Below are 15,391 nucleotides of genomic sequence, written 5' to 3' on the forward strand. Positions count from 1 at the left end.
GTTTATGATTTTTTTGCCCACAGCAATAGTGCGAATATCTTCTATATGCTCTTGGTACACATATGCAAAAGTTTATATACCAAGTGGGGAGTTACTGGGTCAGAGGATATGAAAGGTTATCTCATGGTAGTTTTAATTTGTATTTTTTTGATAGCTAATGAAGTACAGCTTCTATTCATATTTCTGTTTGCTATTTGTCTATCCCAGTTTCTGCTGTGTGAAGTCATTTGTTCATTTTAATCGTGCTGTCCTTTTTTAAAAAAAAAAAAAGGAGTATACAGTTTTTATTTTGTATTTATTTATTTATTTTTTAAAAAATTTACTGGTTTATTATAAAGAATATAACTCAAGAACAGACAAATAGAAGGGATGCACAGGACAAATTAAGGGGGATGGAGGGTGGTGCAGAGCTTCTGTGCCTTCTCTGGCTGTACCACCCTCCCATGTGCTCACCAAGTGGGGCGCTCTCTGAACCTCACTGTACAATGGTTTTCATGACTCCATCTCCAACCCTGCTCTCTTCCACAGAGGTTGGTGGGTGGGACTGAAATTTCCAACTCTTTAATCATTTTTGGTCTTTTGGTGAGTAGCCCTAACCTTAAGCTATTTCAGAAGAGCCTCCAGTCAAAGCTATTTCATTAGCATAAATTCAGGTGTGATAAAAAGGGGGCTCTTTTTTCTAAGTTTATTTATTTTGTTTTGAGACAGGATCTTACTCTGTCACGCAATCTGGAGTGCAGTGGCATGATCATAGCTCACTGTAACTTTGAACTCCTGGGCTCAAGTGATCCATCTCCGCCTCCCTAGGAGCTGGGACTACGGGTGTGCCACCATGCCCTAGCTACTTTTAAATTTATTGTATTGTTAAAGTCTTTTTGTATTGCTACTTATAGAGGTATCTGTTTTCAAGTAATGTTTTATTGTATAGATAGTGAGTCCCCAGCCTTTTCGGTACCAACGATCGGTTTTGTGGAAGACAGTTTTTCCATGGACCAGGGTGGGGGTTACTTTAAGGATGATTCAAACACATTACAGTTATTGCGCACTTTATATTATTATTACATTGTAATATATAATGAGACAATTATACAATTCACCATAATGTAGAATCAGTAGGAGTCCTGAGCTTGTTTTCCTGCAAATAGACGGTCCCATCTGGGGGTGATGGGAGACAGTGGCAGATCAGCAGGCATTAAATTCTCATAAGGAGTGCCCAACCTAGGTTCATCGCATGCAGAGTTCACAATAGGGTTTGTGCTCCTATGAGAATCTAATGCCTCTGTTGATCTGATAGGAGGCAGAGCTCAGGCAGTAATGTGAGCGATGGGGAGTGGCTGTAAGTACAGATGAAGCTTCACTCCCTTGCCTGCTGCTCACCTCCTGCTGTGTGACCCAGTTCCTAACAAGCTATGGGTAAATACTTGTCTGTGACCAGGAGGTTGGGGATCCCCCCTCATATAGGTGACTATTTAACATTACTCTAGTAATGGGTATTAAGAGTATTTTCTATTTCTCAAATGTGTAGTTTTAAAGCAAATGATAATAATTGTAGCAATTTAGTCTAGGCCAGCTACTAAGCTGAGTTGACAAATTATCTTAATCCTCACACAATTTGGGGTATAGACACTGTTTTTAACTTCCATTTTGTTGACGAGAAAACAGACATTGAGAGATACAGTAGTCTCCCTTTACTGGCAGTTTTGCTTTCTGTGGTTTCAGTTACCTGTGGCCAACCATGGGCTGAAAATACTAAATAGAAATTTCAGTAATAAACAGTTCAGTTGCAGGTCATTCTGAGTAGTGGGTCAAAAGCTTGTGCTATCCTGTCCTGCCTGGAGTTGGAATTATCCCTTTGCCTAGCATATCCACATTGTTTGTGCTACCTGTTAATCACTTAGTCATCTCAATTATCAGATCACCTGTCATGGTATCAGGGACAGTGTTTGTGCTCAAGTAACTTTTATTTTACTTTATAACGGTCCCAACATGCAAAAGTAGTGATGCTGGCAATTCAGATAAGCCAAAACGTTCTTGTAAAGGGCTTCCTTTAAATGAAAAGGTAAAAGTTCTTAATAAATAAAGAAAAAAAATATTGTAACCTGTGATTGCTAAGACCTATGGTAAGAACAAATCTTTCATCTGTGAAATTGCGAAGAAGGAAAAAGAAATTTATGTTAGTTTTGCTGGTGCACTTCACTGCAAAAGTTATGGCCACAATTCATGATAATTTCTTAACTAAGATGGAAAAGGCATTACATTTGTGGGTGGAGGATGCAAACAGAAATGTGTTTCGATTGATGGCATCTGGGTTCAATACTATCCATTGGGGATCTTGAAATACTATCCAATGTTTCAGGTATCCACTGGAGATCGTGAAACATATCCCCTGTGGATAAGGGGGAACTTGTCTAAGTTCACTTGTCTTAGTCTTAATATGACTTGTCTGAGTTCACTCAGTAATAAGTGCTAGAGACAGAATGGAAACTGAGGCAGTCCTTACATGCATCTTTGTGCAGCACATAGCCTCTATTATTATTAGTTATATGGTTGATGAAGATGGTGTTTATTACTTGAAGCCTCATATTTTTAAACAAAATAAGCAAATATTGTGAATATGTGATTATCATGTATGTATTATTGGAACATAAAGCTTAATGTAAGAATCCCCTGAAACCATACCACTCTGACTGTAATAAGGGCATCTTCATGCCTTTTTTTTTTTTTTTTTTTTTTGTGGGGGCAGAGTCTCACTGTCGCCCAGGCTGGAGTGCAGTGGCATGATCTCAGCTCACTGCAACCTCCACCTCCCGGGTTCTAGTGATTCTCCTGCCTCAGTCTCCCAAGTAGCTGGGACTAAAGGCACATGCCACCATGCCCAGCTAATGTTTTTTGTATTTTTAGTAGAGACGGAGTTTCACTGTGTTAGCCAGGATGGTCTCGATCTCCTAATCACGTGATCACTTGCCTCCGCCTCCCAGAGTGCTGGGATTACAGGCGTGAGCCACCGCACCTGGCCTTCTTCATGCTTTTTATGGGGCATCTTTTCATTTAATTTCCTTCCATTTTTGAGCTCTCTAGCGGGTGTGAAAATGGAGTTTTGGCAGTAAAGCTCCACAAGGGAATAGAAGAGAAGGCTCTGCTCCCAGTTAGATAATTTCCCTCCGGAAATCCTGGCAAGATGTACTGAAAGGTTTCAGACAGGGTTGGTATGATGGAATCTGGTATAAGGATGTACCTATATTAGCTTTTTTGGGTGAGGAATTATTTATTAGTCCATAGTACCTCGATTTCCCTATGTTTATGGAATTAGATTACTGGCAACCGCAGAAATCAATTGACCTTCACTTGCGTGGCTACCTTTTGATTTTGTGATTGTTTCGTTTTCTTCTCTTCATGTCATTATTAGCTTTTAAAGTATTTCTTGTATTCCTGGATTATATTACTCAGTAAACTTTGGAAATTTGAATCAATATTTTACCCTCAGAATATCTTTATTGATTTCTCCTTGGTAATTATTTTCCTATTGTGTACAGATGTTATGATTCTTTTTTGAGAGAACTTACAAAGTTTGAGATTCTTAAAATAATGGAACGAAAAATTGAATTTTTCATATGCATTCTTCATTAGAGTATTAAAACATTTTCTAATAATTTGAAGCTATAGTGTGTTTGATTTGTAGTATATTAGAATCTGTCATTTTTTTTTAGGTTTTAAAGGATGTGAACTTTGAACATAGTTGCCATGAATTTTAAATAACAAAAAGCAATTGGTATTTTCAAAATATTCAATTTGTTTTATAAACATTATTTTGTAGGTATCTGTAATGCGTGATGAGGAGAAATTACTGAGGATTAAAATTAATGAACTGGAGAAAAAGAAAAACCAGTGTTCTCAGGAACTAGATATGAAACAGCGAACCATTCAGCAACTCAAGGTAAACAGCTTTGTTTTTAAAGATGGTTTAAATGCATTCTCTTGGTATATTTTAGTGTACAAAAATGTACAAGTTTGTTTTTAATAACATCCTGTTTTGACTTTTTCTAGAATCTAGAAATAAATTATTTAAAATTAAATAGGCAAAAAAGAAAAAAAAAGATAAAATTAAGTAGGCCAGTAATGACTCTCTTCTAACAAATAGAATATGGAAAAGAAAAAGTAATATCTTCATAGTGAAGAAACCTAGCAAATACCACTTTAACCAAGTGTTTAAGAATAACTTTACCGTTAGTCATATTGATGCTATGTGCTTCCTGGTTTGATGTGACCAGAAGGGCACATCCCCTCTTTAGTATTCTTTCCCTAAATTTATAACCTCAATCTCTTCATGAGAACACATCAGACAAACCCAAATTGAGAATGTTGTAGTGCTTGACCAGTATGAAGTATAAAGTGTCAGGGTCATTAAAGACAAGTAAAGACTGGGGAACGATGGTGAAGTCTGGAGTGTAATTAATAGTAGTATACCAATGTTAATTTCTTGATTTTTGACAAATGTACCATGGTAGTGTAATATGATAACATTAGGGGAAGCTAAGTTCTTTGGAACTCTTGCAAAGCTAAAATTATTTTGAAATAAAATGCAAAAAAACAGAAGTAGTCCAGGTCTTACAGCAAATTCCTTTTAAAAATGATACTTAAAAGGCAAAATCCCTTTATTGTATATGGTTATTTCTTGCTTGTTATCAACCAAATGGATGAGGCAACAATAAAAAATATAATTTGTCATATTATTTTCATGTTTGCTTTTAAATGAAGCAAACTAATGAATATTCAGGTATAAATACATGATTTTAATTCTTAACTGAATGTAATCGTAATAAAGCATTCTATAACAATAGGATCCTAGATCTCCGTGTTCTGTAATGATTCACTCTTAAGACTTACAAAGTGAGGAGATAGTGGTGACATTAGATAAGATTGGGGGTGAAGTTTGGATTACATGATAAGTTAAAACTAGAAGTGTAGGATATCTGGTCCCCATAATTTAATCTTGCCTCTTAAGGCTTATTTTTTTCCAATCCTGCAGCTACTTTCTAGGTAAAAGGGGTGGAGAGCTCTTTTTTTCCTCCATTTTGAGTTTAAGTTTACCAGTGAGGAATCTTTTAATGGTTTTTCTTGTTCCTTCTATGTTAAATACACAGTAGAACTTCATTTTCCCCTGTTTCTGGTTTTTGTGGTTTGTAAGAAAATATTTACCTAAAACGTTGAATAAGTAAAATAACTGGGTCATAACTCAGATTAAAAGTATAGGTCAGGTGCAGTAGCTCACGCCTGTAATCCCAGCACTTTGTGAAGCCAAAGCAGATGGATCACGAGGTCAAGAGATCGAGACCAGCCTGACCAACATGGTGAAACCCCATCTCTACTAGAAATACAAAAATTAGCTGGGCGTGGCAGCACGTGCCTGTAATCCCAGCTACTCAGCAGGCTGAGGCGGGAGAATCGCTTGAACCCGGGAGGTGAAGGTTGCAGTGAACTGAGATTGCGCTACTGTGCTCCATCCTGGGCGACAGAGGGAGACTCCATCTCAAAAAAAAATAATAATAAGTATAAAGTGGTTCTAAATTTACTTTTATTTTTATTTTTGAGACCGAGTCTCGCTCTGTCACCAGGCTGGAGTGCAGTGACGTGATCTTGGCTCACTGCAATCTCAGCTCACTGCAATCTCTACTTCTTCTTTCCCCTGCTCTCACCCTACTCTTTTCTCCAAGATGAAAGAAAGTTGGAAGACTGGTACTAGCTGGTATACCAGCCATATAGGAGACTGATTTCAAACTTAATATTGAGCCCTGTTTTCAAGATCCACTGTTAAATATTGTGTTTTTAAGTTAATTTGCATTTAATTCATATTCTCTCAATTTGTAGGAGCAGTTAAATAATCAGAAAGTGGAAGAAGCTATACAACAGTATGAGAGAGCACGCAAAGGTCAGGAACAAGTTTGTACTTCTAGAACGGAAAAAGTTCCCTTATTCCCCTTGCAGGGCATGCGATGGGGGTATGGCTTGCTTCATTGGTGCCCTGCAGCTCAAACCCCTAGAGGGGGAGCATGCAGATGGGCAGGTCTTGAGTGTGGGCTCCGACCCCATGGCAGCATCTAGGGTTGAGTGTTTACAGCTCCTGAAGCCCCAGTAGGCGTGTGTTACAGGGTGTTCTTTCAGCCTAGCCATCCACAGGTGGCTTGTGTTAATCAGCTCAGTTAGACCCTCTGCCTTATCTCAAGGACAGAGGGCTTTCTGTATCCCGGGATTCTTGCTCTATCGTACTGGAAAAATCGGATCACACGTGGGCGTGGAGAATGAGTGCAAGGTTTTATTGAGTGGAGGTAGCTCTCTGCGGATGTATGGGGAGCCAGAAGGGGATGGAGCAGGAAGGTGGTCTTCCCCTGGGCGGCTGGACTCTCATCTGACTGCCCCCAACCGAATTCCGTGTCGTCTCACAGTAGATAGCCTGCCAGCATCTGCTGGTATCTGCTGGTGTGTTCTTCTGCCAGTGTGTTCCTCTAGACGTTCAGCTGCTTGTGTGTGTGCCTACCAGGGTCTCAGGGGTTTTATAGGCACAGGATGGGGGTGTGGCAGGCCAGGGTGGTCTTGGAAAATGCAACACTTGGGTGTGAAAACAGGAGTGCCTGTCCTCACTTAGGTCTGTGGGCACAAGCCCGAAGGTGGAGCCCTCGCCAGGGACCCTGCCTTTCTGTACCCAGCACTTCCCTGCCTGCCTCCCGTATCACTTGTAGTACTAAAATGATTACAAAATAGGTAGTTGCAATGACAGTTGGTTAACATTTCCTTTGAAAATTCTGAAGTGAAGTGAGGGCAACATAAGATGCAGCTTTATTAAAGGAGAAAAGTAGTGATACTAATGAATAATTTATTAACTTAAAGCTTATTCTTAGAAAATTAAAATAAATAGTCAAAGCAACATTGATTTCTTGTAATGGCCAGTATTTTGTGAAAAATAAAGCCAGTCAAAGTTTTATATAGGTCACAATGAATGGTGTAGATTTCTGGACAAAATTGTGTAAAGAATAAACTTCAAATAAAATATCTTTAAAATTAAAATGTGTATTTTAAAAAAGTTTTAAAAAGCTGCTTAGTAATTTATATTCAAATCCTAGGTGCTGAATTATGAGTTATGCTTTTCTTACTCAGATTGTATTGATTTGTTGCTTGAAATATTGCAAAATTACTTTTTTTTTTTTGAGATGGAGATTCACTGTTATCGTCCAGGCTGGATGTAGTGGCACAATCTCAGCTCACTGCAACCTCCGCCTTCCTGGTTCAAGTGATTCTCCTGCCTCAGCCTCCCGAGTAGCTGGGATTACAAGCACCCGCCACCATGCCTGGCTAATTTTTGTGTTTTTAGTAGAGATGGGGTTTTGCCATGTTGGCCAGGCTAGTCTTGAACTCTTGACCTCAGGTGATCCACCCGTCTCAGCTTCCCAAAGTGCTGCAATTACAGGCGTGAGCCACTGCGCCCAGCCACGGAATTTCTTTTATAGATGATACTTATTTCTGTTATTAAAATGATACAGACTCCTCTCCTCCTCATTACCCCTTAACTTCTTTGTTCTGTGAGTGAGAGAACTAGGATTTGAACCCAGGTGTGCTTCACTCTTAAGTCTCAGACTCTCTTTTACTAATCCATGTTATTTGTACTTAGGCAACAAAAGAAAGGGTAAGACAACCAGATTATTACTTATTTAGCTGACTTGTACATTGGTGGGGTTAACTTGGATGGATAACTTGGATGTGAAGATATATCTCTGCACACAGTACTGTTTTCTTCTGCTTTTCTCAGGCCTTGTCACCCTAACAGCTCCTATTTCATAGGAAATAATTCATAGCTCTCTTTTAGGATTCCCCTTTACTCTGGCTCCTTGTCCCTGTTGGTGAATGTGGACACATCTTAGATATTCTGGAAAAGTCTACCCTTGGACCAGGTTGCCCTATAGCTTTTATCGTATTTTAATTTTTGTTTTCTTTGCCAAATGCGGAGAAGTATGGCGTAGGCCTACTGTGACTATTTTAATCTGACTTCCACCTTTTCTATGCTTCTAAGTCACTTGTAACCTACATATGTTAAAATCTGTCAGCATTTTGCAATCCCTCCTTTTTATTTTTATTATTTGATGTTATTGTACACTCTTCTTTTCCTCAGTTATGTTTATAAAGTAGTATTTATTGTATGTGTATTTTTTCTAAATATCAAGGTAATCTATAGCTCCTCCCACCTTTTGAAATTCTCTTGTCTCAGCTTTTGTGATCTATTATGTACTACTTACCACCTTTCTCTCAGAGTGAGTCTCAGCCACTCTGGCAACTTTCCTGATTAAGATGTCATCATCTTTTTTTTATTTATCTTTTCCGTTAGAGAGAAGATGCTCCTATGATTTTAGTTGCGTATGAGACATTTCCCTACAAACAGACAATAAACAAAACTATGTCTTTAACTTTTAAGGCTTTCCCTGCCTTCTAGATTTCTGTTTATTTACGGAGTGCCCTTCACGTACCTATCTTTAATATTGAATTATTAAGCAATGGAGATCTAATACATATAACATAAAATTTACCTTTTAAAGGTATACAGTTTAGTGGGCCTTAGTACTTTCTATTCACAAAATTGTACAACCATCAGCACTATCTAATTACTGTATGTTTATAGTTACATAAAGAAAGAAACCCTTCAAAAAGAAACCCTGTACCTATCAGCAATCATACCCCATTTACCTCTTCCCGCCAGCTCCTATCAGCCTCGAATCTACTTTCTGTCTGTATGAATTTGCCTATTATGACATTTCATGTTAAGTCAGTTCATACAATATATGGCCTTTTGTGTTTGACTCTTTTACTTAGAATAATGTTTCCAAGTTTCATCCATACTGTGTATGTATCGGTACTTTATTCCTTGCTATGGCTGAATAATATTCCACATTTTATGTATCAGTTGATAGACATTTGGGTTGTTTCCACTTTTGGCTTTTATGAACATTTATATGCAAGTTTTTGGGTAAACTTATATTTTTAATTTTCTTGGAGATGGTCAGCAAGTGCTGAATGTGCAACACTTGATTGCTTGTTCATTTAGTAGTCATTTATTTCACTATGATTGCCCATAGCTTTCCTTAGATAGTATCTTTAGATAGCTATGATGAGATATCTATCTCAGACTTCTTTACTTTGCTTTATTTTCCATTTTATCTTTGTTTATTTTGGGGTTCCTTCCTGAAATAAAATGTAAATTACTGGAGTCAATGGCTGATTAAATAATTATCTTTTTGCCTTTACTGCTCTAGTTTGCAAGCTTTCAAATAATAGGTGACTAGCCATTAGTGAGGTTATCATTGGTGTTCTGGAAATTTTTTAATTGATAACTAGATTTGTAAATTGTTTTTCTAGTCCTCAGTTTAGAGTCAAAAATGCAAAGTGTAAGAGGGAGGGAATTCTTTGAATAAAATTATAATTGTGTAATATGAATATATTTGAAAATCATGCTTTTTGAAAGAAAAGATTTATATGATAATATGAAGGTGACTTTAATCCTAGGAGGAATTCTGTTTTACTAGCATACCTGAAAGCCTGCATCAATGGAAAAATACTAAAAACTGCTCATACAGTTTTCTCTTACTGTTTAGTTTGTTTTACCTTTGCTTTATGTGCACTTTGAGGGAGCCATCTTTGGGTATTTGTGTTACTAAAAGCATCCTGATATGCATTTATAACTTTATCACCTCTGACATCAGTAATGGTTGGTAAGAGTTCTCTGAAATGAGCCCTGCTACTATGTGCCATCACCAGAGGCGACAAACTGATCTTCCCTCTTTATCCGTTTCCTCAGACAGGGTTAATATAGAGTTGCTTACAATTAATTGCTGTAGTCATTCTTCAAGGGCCAGAAACAATTTTAGGAAGACTGTTAATACTAGCTTTTCAAAAGCCATTTCTGAGGAGCTGGTTTTAAATAAAAATTTAAAATAGAAATAAATGTTTGACTCTGAATATTTTTCTAGAAAAAGTAATTACTTGAGATTAAAAAAATAGTTCAAATTGGGATTGAGCTTTTTTAGTTTTAGCAGGTAAAGGTTTTAGTTTGGTTGGAGAATATTAACACTGAAAATAAATATTTTGCCAAATAATGTTTTTTCCCCCTAAATCCTAAGATTTATGTTTATAGTAATAGTTATATTGGAATAGAGTAATTGTATTAGAAATTGTTAATTTTACCTGAAAAAACTTTTTTCCATTCATGCACTCTTGCAATCATCCAAGCATCCATCTTTACACCAAATATATATTTAGTATGTCATATATACCAGTACTGTTGAGACATTGAGGATATAGCAATGAATAAGACAAAGTTTCTGCCTATGTGGAACTAATATTCTATTACAGTTAATAAAAATGTATTTTAATTTTAGAAGAACTTAAGAAAAATTGGATATCTAGAGGCTATTAATTTCTAAAGTGTTCTCCCCCAATTTTTAGATCTAAATGTTAAAGAGAAAATAATCGAAGACATGCGAATGACACTAGAAGAACAGGAACAAACTCAGGTAGAACAAGATCAAGTGCTTGAGGCTAAATTAGAGGAAGTTGAAAGGCTGGCCACAGGTAAAACAAGATTGCATACATTTCTCTAAATATACTTTTTCATTAAAAAAAATTTTCCTAGATTGCTTCCCTTGTTAAAGTAGTATGTATTTATAATGATTCATAATGGAAAAGTATTTGGTGTTTTTCGAATGTCCTATTACTTGTCATTTTCCACTGTGATGAAAATTGTTTCAGTAAAATTATATGCAGTAAAGGAGTAAGGACAATCCATGATAACTTACGAATTATAAATTGCAAATTATGGATGATAACTTGCCATGTTCCCTAGATGTTAAGAGTACGCTTTGAACTGAGTTTCACCTTTGTCAGGCTTTTAGCATTATCTTGTATGTTGATCTCAATAAATACTTTGATTTCATTGCTTTCAGAATACCATCAGAGTTTTTCTAGAGTATATGGAAAAATAGAACATTTGCAAATAAAAAAGTTATGTGTGATTTTTGTAGAAAGGGCAAGAAATTTAGAATTAAGAAATTGTCTATGCCATTTTATATATAACCTGGACAGGGTACTTGTGCTTACTCAGTCTAATTTTCCTCATCTGTAAAATGTGGTTGATGATGATAATGCCATATATACTGTTGCACATTATTCTTTTTTTGAAATCATCTGACTTGATTCATATTGTATATTATTCTTGTCAAGATCAGATGAGATGAAAAAATGTAATAGTACTGTGTAAACCCTAAAACTCTTTTATAACTGTATTTTGGTGAATGAAATTGTGATGAGGATGAGGACAGTGAGTCTATGTGACTTCATACTTTTCTAGCCACTTTCATGGACATGGGAAACTTTTTTCTTGAGAACTGCATGAAGTTTTCTATATAATAAGGTTGATAATGAATTTATTATACTATACTGTGAATACTATTCATTGGGTTCCTGAGAAGTCCCTGTAGTTCCTCTTCACTAAGAATTTAGTAAGAACTCCTAAAAGTTAAACTATAGAATAGCCTCAGTTCCATCTTGGTCTGTGTTCTTTATCTGGGCTGTACTGATTTGTGTCTGCAGCCCGTGTCAAGTGTATCTCTACATGGTATAACTTTTGAGTATGCTTTAAAACATAATTTTATGTCTTCAAATCAGAATTGGAAAAATGGAAGGAAAAATGCAATGATTTGGAAACCAAAAACAATCAAAGGTCAAATAAAGAGCATGAGGACAACACAGATGTGCTTGGAAAGCTCAGTAATCTTCAAGATGAGTTACAGGTATGACTTTATATATGTTTTTATGTTTGTATGTGTCTGTCTTCATTATATTTCTAATAGGAGAATTTAGTATTTTATGTATTTTATATTTTGTAATTAACTTAGATATGGGTGAAATAATACCTGGCAAATGTTAATATGTAAATATAACTTTTCAGGGCACATTGAAATGATATGGGGAAGAAATTCCAAGATACAACCTATTAAGTGCCATTGAAATATAGTGATTGGGTCCTCAGTTTTATATTTTACATATATAATTCTTAAACTACTGCTTCTAATGTCCTTGTGCCCATTTTTCTACTCCTTAAACTTCTTACTCATCAAATACTGCTGTGGAGAAAATGACCAGGAGAATTATTTTGATTACTGTAAATCTCTTCAAAGTTTAATTATTAAATTGGAATAGAATTGTGTATCTGAACACTGACATACATATAAAACTATACTATGTAGTAGATATTTTATTGTGTGTGTGTGTTTTTTTCTTGTTCAGCTTTAACATAAAACATATAGGGGAAACTTTTTTTCATAGGATGTACCAAATACTGTTATATTTTGTACATTTTATTAGAAGTGGCATTCATAACAGAAGCTGTGGGATTGAAGGAAACATAATAATAATGGTTTTGGGAGATTGGCTGCATCTAATTTTTTTTAAAATTCTGGCTGTATATTAATCATATGCTGAAAACAAATACAAAAAACTACTTTTTTTGTTACATATTATATATTCTAAAATTTACCCTTTTCATTGTGAAATTCCAAAAGCAGTTAGAACAAAATATTATGAAAAAAGTGTATCAACCATATTGAGAATGTTTGCATTCAAAAGTATTTGTGTATTTTGCATTGTTCTAAGATGATATAATCACATTAGTGTAGATTATAAACTTTGTAATCCTGGAGTGGACTGCCACACTTTGTAATATAGTGATTTTAGACATTTTCTTTTTTTTTTTTTTTTTTTTTGAGATGGAATCTTGCTCTGTCACCAGGCTGGAGTGCAGTGGTGCGATCTCGGCTCACTGCAACCTCCGCCTCCTGGGTTCAAACGATTCTCCTGCCTCAGCCTCCTGAGTTGTTGGGACTACAGGCGCCTGCCACCATGCCCGGCTAATTGTTTTGTATTTTAGTAGAGACGGTGTTTCACCATGTTGGCCGTGATGGTCTTGATCTCCTGACCTCATGATCCGCCCGCCTCTGCCCCCCAAACTGCTGGGATTACAGGCGTGAGTCACCTCACCCAGCCTAGAAGTTTTTTAAGTGGTATTACTCTTTTTATTTCAACTTAAGTTCTACTTGGGTTTTTAATATATAATATTAAATGCCTCTGAACCCAAAGAATCTGTGGTACCAGTTTGAAAATTACTGATCAGCAGTATTCTCTGTCCAGCTCTTCTGGATGTTCTTTTAATAAATACCCTGTTGCACAAGTTATTTTTTATTTGGCATCTTGTAGGCCCAGGAATATTTTATTTTTAAAACTATCCAGTTAGAAATGACCACCATAAACAAAGCCTTTTTTATTGTTTTGGCATTTAGGAAGATTTGAGTCAGTTTAACTGTTTCAGAAATTTGAATTGTTTATTTTTTCTTAAGGTCACTGATAAAAGTATTTAAATGGACTTCATAGCAAAATAAATTTATAAAGGAAATGTGTTCAGGAAAGCAAACCAGTTATTATTATTATTTTTAAATAATCTGAAACTTTGATCATGTCATTATTTAAAGTAAAACATTTAAAGTTTTTGTAGAGGTGAAAAGTAATGGATTGTATGAAAATGTCATAGAAGCATGTATTGACTACTTTGTAGGCATGTGATAATAACTTATACCATTTATATATATAGGAGTCCGAACAAAAATATAATGCTGATAGAAAGAAATGGTTAGAAGAAAAAATGATGCTTATCACTCAAGCGAAAGAAGCAGAGAATATACGAAATAAAGAGATGAAAAAATATGCTGAAGACAGGGAGCGTTTTTTAAAGCAACAGAATGAAGTGGTTAGTAACAATTGTATCTTTGATGTATTTCACCTGCTTTCCTTGGTGTGTTAAACGTATTTCTGGAATTACCAGTTTCTACATGGTTTTCTGTTTTTGGTTTTTTAAAGGCAGGTTATCATATTTATAAGATAACTTTTCTGTTCCAGTTTATCTTGATATTCACTGACGTTCTTGTTTTAACTTGTTTCAGTTATTTAGCATGTTGAGAGAATACCTTATTGCTTCTTACTGTCTAGATACTGAAGTTAAAAATCTCTTCCTTTTGACCGTTATGGAGTATTCCCTATTATATTTTAAAACTTTTTGCATTTTGAACTGTAGATTCTAATATTGTGTACATTTTATCACATAAAGTCACCTAGTTTCTAAAAGACTGTATATATAGTAGAAATGACCGTCAGTTGTAAAATGACCTACAGTTTACCAGTTGTAGCTCTTGTAATGATTCTGTCTTAGCCTGTTCTTTTTTTCTAATTGGCACTTAGTCTATTTGACATGCAATGTTGGCAATCAGAAAAAAGAAGCTAAACGTTATTGTTAATCCAAGGAAAGCTATTGAGCAACAAATATTTTAAAATGAAAAACCAATGTCTGTAAAAATAGTAACTTGGCAGTATCATATTGTCATCTGTTGGCATTTCCTTTTTTTATGACTGCATTTGACTAAAGACAGTTAAACTTTCCTGTAAAAACTGGAAGATTTTCCTTCCTTCCTTCCTTCCTTCCTTCCTTCCTTCCTTCCTTCCTTCCTTCCCTCCCTCCTTCCCTCCTTCCTTCCTCCCTCCCTCCCTCCTTTCCTCCCTTCCTCCCTTCCTCCCTCCCTCCCCCCCTCCTTCCCTTCCCTCCTCTCCCCTCCCTCCCCTTTCGTTTTTCCTTTCCTCCTTCCTTTCCTTCATCCTTTCCTTCTCCTTCTCCTTCTCCCTTTTCCTCTCCCTTCCCTTCCTTTCTTCTTTCCCTTCCCCATCCCCATCCCTTTCCCTTTCCCTTTCCCGTTTCCCTTTCCCTTTTCTTTCCTCTTTTAAAGAGACAAGGTCTTGCTCGTCACCCAGGCTGGAATGCAGTGGTGCTGTCATGGCTCATTGCTGCCTCAAACTTCAGGGCAAAAGCAATCTTTCTGCCTCAGCCTCCCAAGTAACTGGGACTAGTAACTGGGACTACAGGCACATGCCACCACACCTAGGTACATTTTTTATTTTTTGTAGGGACAGAGACTTGCTGTGTTGCCCAGGCTGGTCTCAAACTCCTGGTCTCAAGCAGTCCTCCTGCCTCACCTTCCCAAAGTATTGGGATTATGGGTGTGAGCGACTATGCATTGTACCTGGCCTGGAATGTTAGTTTTCAATAAGGTAAGGACGGTTTTTCCACTTTTTTTCCTCCCTAGCTTTAAAGCTGCTTTTAACATTGGATATTGAACAGAGTTGGCCAGTTTTTATTAAAATGAGATTGTTGTGAGCTAAACTTTCCAGCACACTTGCTAAACTCCAGACCATACATGTATTGTACACCAGAAATCAAGCCCTTGGTTGAAGTATGTGTCCTTTCTGAAGCTAGAGA

At 36.4% G+C, this 15,391-nt stretch overlaps 1 protein-coding gene across 5 annotated transcripts in view; it reads left to right on the top strand.

Annotated features, from left to right (window-relative positions):
• KIF20B (kinesin family member 20B) overlaps positions 1-15,391 on the top strand; it is a 69,183-nt gene that overhangs the window by 38,327 nt on the left and 15,465 nt on the right. For all 5 annotated transcript variants that reach the window (XM_005565917.5, XM_005565919.5, XM_045361182.3 and 2 more), the window contains 5 exons: positions 3,815-3,934; positions 5,866-5,926; positions 10,483-10,608; positions 11,701-11,825; positions 13,679-13,834. In XM_005565917.5, the coding sequence (XP_005565974.3) occupies positions 3,815-3,934; positions 5,866-5,926; positions 10,483-10,608; positions 11,701-11,825; positions 13,679-13,834 (588 nt within the window). The remainder of the gene's footprint in view (positions 1-3,814; positions 3,935-5,865; positions 5,927-10,482; positions 10,609-11,700; positions 11,826-13,678; positions 13,835-15,391) is intronic.

Source organism: Macaca fascicularis, chromosome 9 (assembly GCF_037993035.2).
Source record: "Macaca fascicularis isolate 582-1 chromosome 9, T2T-MFA8v1.1".
NCBI classification, from domain to species: domain Eukaryota; kingdom Metazoa; phylum Chordata; class Mammalia; order Primates; family Cercopithecidae; genus Macaca; species Macaca fascicularis.